This window comes from Colletotrichum orchidophilum (genome assembly GCF_001831195.1).
Source record: "Colletotrichum orchidophilum strain IMI 309357 chromosome Unknown Scaffold_197.1, whole genome shotgun sequence".
NCBI lineage: Eukaryota > Fungi > Ascomycota > Sordariomycetes > Glomerellales > Glomerellaceae > Colletotrichum > Colletotrichum orchidophilum.
The window spans coordinates 772-7,997 of record NW_019173153.1 but is presented as its reverse complement, the minus strand read 5'-3'; the positions used below and the strand labels follow the sequence as shown (position 1 = coordinate 7,997).

Here is a 7,226-nt window from a genome sequence, read left to right as displayed (position 1 = left end):
CTCGACATGGAGCTGGGGGGACAGACAGTATCCGTAGTGTACGACTACTACAGAGTCCCAACAGCATCTCCCGCAGGTGGACAGCATGGGCCAATTTCCTCTACTGACGCGCCCCCGGCCAAGCTACAGCATCCGTCGACTCACGACGTGCAGGTATTGCAAACTTGCAGCTCTTTGCAGGTTGCTCCTCGTCTGGAGGTAACTGGTCTGACGCCTGGTCTCTGCTTTTCAACGCCAGAGGCGGCCATGTACATTGAGATGCGTGCAAGGTGGAGCGTTGAGCTGTGAGCTGTCGTCTATTGCAGCGCCGGCTTGGAAGATGGCTGCAGCATTCAGGATTGGGGTGCCTCAACGGCGCCTTCTCAAGTCTGGCCGGTGCATAGCTCTCCCCGCCGACTTTCGTTGTCATTACGCGCATGGGATCGCGGGATGTGCAGCCTAGGCCGCCTGGTTATTGACGGCCACGCGTGACCCGGTCCAGGAACATCCCGTCTGCTCAACGAGATTATGGAACATCGCCTGCCATAAGAGACTTTGCCGGACATGAGCTGACATGTCGGGCATTAGGTGCCAATTGGGACGGAGCGACGGGAAGATGGGCCAGACAATGTGCGACGAGACGAAGGAAACGGCGGCCATGGGAGATTAGAGCTACTCGCCTCACCTCTGGGATTGACCAGTAACCGATCAGCCGTGGCAGGGAATCTCGGAGAAGCAGAGCCAGTGCGAGAAAATTGGGGGGCTGGGGACGTGTGGTGGGCGACATTATACTGGGGCCCTTAGGCAAGCATGAGCAAGGAAGTGGGCGTAGTAGGTTCGGCCGGTTTGGACGAGGAAACACAGGAAACCGACCCAATCAGCCCTAGCGTCGACCAATCTGGTGTACGAAGTATCCTGATCTTGACCTCGACCTCGACCTCGGCCTCGGTCGTGGCCACAGCACCAGTCTCGATGATTTGACGAGGTGATCTATGACGACTAGGAAGCTCATGATCTAAGTAGACATGTAAGACGACGCTGAGAGCGAACTATTTTCAAGAGTGAGTACGTGAGAGAGACTGAGAGAGAGTGAGTGTGGGCTGTGAAGTGAGAGTGAAAATGAGGTGTGGGTGAGTATGAGTTGTCACTGCGGAGTGACGAAACCCACACAGATTGTCAATCACCCGCCTTCCGGCCTCTCCTCTTCTTCAGCAGTCCCAACGAGTTGGTATTTGCCCGGGAGGGCCCCGTCTGGACCTTGGGGGTCACTGGTAAGGATGTCTGCCTTTCGCAAGGTGGTGCGGGGTGGACTGGGTGGCTGGATGATATCGGGACGTGAGAACTTGATCTCAAGACAATTTGCCTAGATCCGAACGAGACAAGCTATTGCAGGCACGCAATTGCAAAACAAACTACGGATAGAGGTCTTTGCTTTGCATACGTGTCTGGTCTGAAGAAGCGGCCGGGCTTCTTCGTCGACAGATTGTCTAGACGATCGGGAACGAATGTACGTGATGAGAACTACGTTGGCGCGAGCTTCGTCCTTCTCTCAATGTTCTGCCGCCTAGCATCTGACACAAGTAGTGCGTTGGACAATGACAATGCATTGATATGGAATCAAAAAAAGAAGAAAAAAAGGCCTTCAAATGGTGTTGACACCAACCGAGCGTTGGAACTTTACCCCAAAGCTATGGTAGTCAAGGCGTGCTGGGAGGGAACTCGAGCATTTCAAGTCCAACCGCAATGGGAGCTCAAGCTTGAGGCGCCTCGTGAAAGCTTACCTCACCCGATGCTGTGCACGGACCGTATATACTTTACCTGGTAGGTGCCCTATATATTGGCACGCTCAGGTAAGGCTCGTAAGGCATGGTAGCGTGGGTAGGTATTCATTTTGCCTGTCCGAACTGGAAGGGGAGGCCTGGGCCCATCTGCCAGCATAGACGGAAGGAGCAAGGGGGGCCCGTGCTGAAAAGGGAGCACTGGGGATCAACTCGATCAAACTGGGACAGAACGGGTCGCTCCCGACGACTTTTCCCTGTTCCCTGATTTTGCAGGACCCAATCACACTGCCCAATGGACCTTCCCCATGATTAAGCTCGCGACCGCCTCGTGGGCCTGGAACCGAAGCAAGTGAGGTGCTTGCCTTCATTCATTATTGCTAGACCTGGGGGCCAATTGCCAATCCTTCTTTGACTCTTCACTCTACAACAGTTCCTACGCCTGTGGGAAGCAATTTTAGGTTCTCCGAATTGGAGGCTTGAGCTGCTCAAAGTCAACGTCCATCGCTCCGCGTTGGACCATTTCATCCCATACTCGAAGATCAAGGGCCATCCTTTCTCCGCGTCTCTATTCCAAACTGCCGACAGCACAAGCACTCTCCCTGATTGACACAACCTCTCGAAGTCTCTGAAGCCAAGGGTACCTGCTTTAGAATATCCATCTAAACTCTCGAGCCATCTCGACCGAAAAATCAGTACACAAGGAAGAAAAACTTGCGCCTATTTCCTTACCTTGGCATCCTTGCCCGGCGACGGCCGTCAATCAGTTGCGCGCTCAAGAGCGAGGGGACGCTCGTAGTCGGTCTCAGGGATGACCCGACCTCCACGCAAGCCAGTTCGCCGGCACCAAAACTCACGACAATCGACCGCCCTGATTAGCGCGTCTGCAACCCAACATCATCGAGATCGAAATCGGAGTCTTCCCCTGATTCACATCCCTTCACAAGCATCCGTGAAGAAGTTTATTGACTCGCTCAACGACCTGATTGACTCGTGCGATACAATTTGCCCCTCAGCCGCCATCACGACATATCGTAGGAAGAAGGGTAGAGAGCTTCAATCGCGAGACAAGTCTCCGCACGATGCCCGGGTGTAAGAAAGCACCATGCAACATTGACTTGAACTTGAATCTTTTCACTTTCACCCGGCATTCGCGGGTTGCAAATCCGAGGCCATTGAGGAAAATGGAAAAGTCGCTCACTTTTTCCCGACCTCCCTTGCATCATGTCTCTTACCATGTGCTCATATCTCCGACCCGCACACAATCCTTCGGAGCATGGAAATATCCCTGGCCTGTGATGTGAGCTGAGAGAAAGGGATCGGTATGCTAGGGGCGTTCGTCCCCTGTCGATCGTCCAGCTGCTCAGACCTCTATCAGATTGCTCGGTCGAGAAAATCAAGAAGTCCCTATCTTGGATGGGAAAGCTCTTTTCCAGGGTCATCACTTGTCCGTTGGCCTGAATCACTTGTCATCCTTGGCTGAGGGCGATCTCCCGAATGTTAACTTTCAGGGGCCAAGACCACGCAAAAGAGTGTCTGCTTCCTGTTGACGGTTGAATTCGCGCGACCGTTTGCTTCTCAGTCGGGCCTTACATCACATCCAGACGCACATCGTTCAAAAGTCTGATATCAATCATTCATCGGGATCAACCACCAAATGCGGCTTGCACAATATGAGTCGCGTGGCAGGCGGCATGACGTCTATAGGGCAAATCGCTGAAACTCCCGCCGCGGTCAAGGCTTTTTCCCGTCTGCCACGATTCAGGCCATTTGGGCGGCAGGCACCTTCAGCTCGAATTATCGTTTAAGCGCTATCCCGCCATCCGATCGATCGAGCCATACATCAGCCGGCTTGTCACACGGTGGCTGTTGTTGCCCCGGAACGCCACATGCCTGCCGTCAGTCGGAAACGGCAGTATCAAAACAAAAGGCCTGCAGAATGAGATTGCCACCAAACAAATAGAATCAGGGGAACGCGGTTTCCGTCATACACGCCTGTGGCTATCAACGTCTTGTGAGCCCCGCAGCTGAGTCGCTGTCACAAAATAGAAAAAAAGGCTGCGCTATCCCAGCAGAAATCATCTCCACCAAGAGGCAGATCGAGATCGGATGTGAGATTCTGAAGCAGAAAAATCGACATTCACTTGTCTCTGTGGCTCTCTTCCGGACGAAAATTGGCGAGATCACCGGCTTGTCAGTAACCCAGACAAAGTACAACGACACACAAGGTTCTCGCCTCGCTTATCCTCAGAAATACTTAGCTGCGAGACCATCCTACGAGACTAAAGCCTTCAGGCCTGGCTTACGTCAAGTTCTTGTGAAATTTTGGCCGGCCTGATTACCCCTTTTCTGGTAGCATCTGTCGAATCGGAAGAGAAGCTGAATATTCTAGGCCGGTGCTAGCAAGTTTGCTGCAGCAAACGCAGGCCGAGGAGGATCCCCTGGCTCAATGTGGCGCCATCGGCTGGGAGGGTAGCTTGTTATCGCCGTGGAAGCGAGACAACGAGGAGGTCGACACATTCCAGGAGTCCGGTTCCCACATGAAATCTTTTTTTTGTCGCGTTGCTTTTCCACTAGGACCCTCTCGGCTGCTACTCAAGCGTGCAGAAGTTCAGGCTGGACTTTCCCCGTTGACCCTGTTTTCTAGACAGCGGACGGACGTTGATGAGCAGTCGTTGGATGTAGGGGACGTTGTTGAGGCTCTTCTGATCGGCTTCCCCGCATGATCGTACACTTTTCCTTGCTTCTTTCTCCCCTGCGCAGAATTATCGACGCCACAGAAAATCTTGTTTTCCCTCTTAATATCAAGCAGTTCTCCGGGAAGAGTAATCGAGAACATTTCTCTATCCAAGGAAGCCAAGCCGGCAGACTCTGCACTTGTCGTAAACGACGCACCAACGCGAGTTTTGCAGAGCGCGTTTGCTATTGCGTTTAACAAACCCGAGTAATGCAGAGACCCAAGGTCATACCCTTTTTGTCCATTATGCATTCCGTTCGAGACGGAAGTCGCCAGCAGGCAATCTACCATTCCTGCGAGAGCCGTCGAGGCCATGCAGCTTCCGATGCCCACCGAATCGTCCACAACACACCGGGCCACATTCGGTGTCTCACCGGGGACTCTGATTGGCCATAGGTTCATCTGTCCCTGAGTATGCATATCACACGAGGGATGGCCTCTAGGCGAGGAATGTCTGAGAATTGCAGGGGATGGTCTGGTTGTCATAATCGGCCACCCGAGTGGACCAGAGCCCACTACGAGACCTCAAGTATGAAGAGACCAAGACAAGGTGCTGCATATTTGTGCTCCTGTTGTTGTCCGCCGTTGGGTGGAAGGCTTATGATTCGTGCCGCCGGGCCAGCCGTGACAGAGGAGACATTCTTACAATTCGTTCATGACAGGGAGACTGGCTCCGCTTGGCTCAAGACGGCCCATGCATATATCGTTGCCTCTCCCTCGTCCATGAGTCCATCGGCCAATGTCCCTGTCGTGGCGTTACTAACCCCAGAGTTTCACACCCAGCATTGATCGAAGCCGGTGTTGCAGACGCTGACCGCAGCGATGTCTGACGCTCAAGAGGACATTATCGGTTTCGCACAGGAGCTCGACGTCACGATAGCTTCTCGACCATCATCTCGGCCGTCAAGTATGGAGCGGCAAACAAAACTTGCTCATCTTAAGCTCGTTTCCAAGTACTACGGATACTCCAACTTTTCATACCCGCGACCCGACGGCACTCCAACCCGCAATCCGTATAGAAGAGCCGGCCAAACGTACTCGTCCGAAGATCTTGCTCAAGACTACGACCATCACGGACTGGCAAGCCCAGAAACACCAACCAAAAGAGATCGCACTTCCATGGGCTCGCAAGGCTCCAACAGTTCAGCACCCAGCCTCATCGATGATCGGACTGATTCAGAAGTATCACTAGACGACGACTACCAGTACCACGCTTCCGCATCTCAGCTTTGGGACACCTTCTGGCCTATTGATGAGGGAAAGACTCAGCAGACTCCAGAGAAATCCAAGACCCAGTATCCCGCATTGATCCCGTCACCACATATCCGAAGGGCGAAGAAGACGGGTTGCATCAATTATGACGCTTACCCCCTGCCACCCCGACCTGTCGAGTATAACATTCAGGTCCAGCACTCACCATCGCCAGCCCCATCCACCACCGAGGACCCTGTGACTCAAAACCAGCCACCCGCAACTATGCCTGAGTCGCCAGTCCCTCAACCTGTCCAGGACCCCGAGGACCCTGAACCTCGGAGCCCTCCGGAACCTCGCCGGACCATTCGTGCCGTCCGCTCTTCTTACAGCCTTTTCCCTCGTACTCAGCCTCAAGCACCAAGCTATCCTCCACCACCTCCACCACACTTTTCTACTCTCTCATCTCGACCAAGTATGGGCAATCTTCGCAAGGGACACCGTCCACCACCCATCCATCTCCATTCCATGCCCATGTCCACGTCCACGTCCCCTGCCGCGCCTCTGTACTCTCCCGCCACAGCATCTCTGTTCTCGCCTCTCTCATCGCCCCTCTATTCTCCCCTGCCATCTGATTACACGAGACCTCATACCTCTCATGGGAGTTATTATCCATGTACTGCCGACCTCACCCATCCCCGTTCGGCTCCTTTACCGCCGCTGACGCCGACAATAAACAAATCGTCGGGTCTGGACACGCCCAAATCTTTTTTCGACTTCGACTCGGATTCGGACTCTGATGGCACGGAGCCCGAGCACACCATCTCTCGCTTCGTCAAGACGCTGCACAAGCGCACCGTCAGCGAGACTCGGCGGAGTGCCAAGGGAGCCGCCTATGCCGATGCTCAGCTCCGCAAAATCCGCGTCGAGACCGAGGCCGAGAGAATTCGGGAGAATCAGATGCTTTTTGAACGATATAAGAGATCTGGTGCCGTCTTTGGGCGTATGTTTGGACGCACGCACGGAAGATCGTCAAACGCATCCAAAGAGCACCTCAATTAGCTCCCCATTTGCGGGTTACGAGCATGTGGCCGATTGACGAAGGGAGGCGTGGGGACCAGCCGGAACATTTGCATTTTAGCGCAGCGATTGCATTTTCCATCCCGTTCATCTTTCTTTTGTTTTGTTGTTTTTTTGCTTTCGATCTTCATTTGTTCGTGTTTTCCGCTCCACGTTGGATTATTAACGCTTGAATGTTCTCACTTGTCACTGCCATGTTTATCACTATCTCATGACGAAGAAGAATACGGTCTCGGAACAAGAGGAGGATCAAGTCGGCAAGAGAAGGACAGAAACGATTGCGTGGACCACCGGCAAATGGTCGCGCAGAAAAGCCCAAGCAAGGGATGAAAATCCATGTGGACCTGGGGAAAAGAAGGTTTCCAAAGGGATGGGTAAGGGGAGGGGGAACGAATTGGATCAACGAGTCAGACGGATCAACGACGAACGACAAAGTACTTGGTGAGAGCGGGGAAACATGT

At 53.5% G+C, this 7,226-nt stretch overlaps 1 protein-coding gene across 1 annotated transcript; it reads left to right on the top strand.

Annotated features, from left to right (window-relative positions):
• Positions 1-5,316: 5,316 nt before the first annotated feature.
• CORC01_13513 (uncharacterized protein) lies at positions 5,317-6,747 on the top strand (the record flags this gene model as incomplete). The annotated part of the gene is made up of 1 exon (XM_022625130.1): positions 5,317-6,747. One exon carries the CDS (start codon positions 5,317-5,319, stop codon positions 6,745-6,747), a length of 1,431 nt encoding a protein of 476 aa, XP_022468344.1.
• Positions 6,748-7,226: the final 479 nt, after the last annotated feature.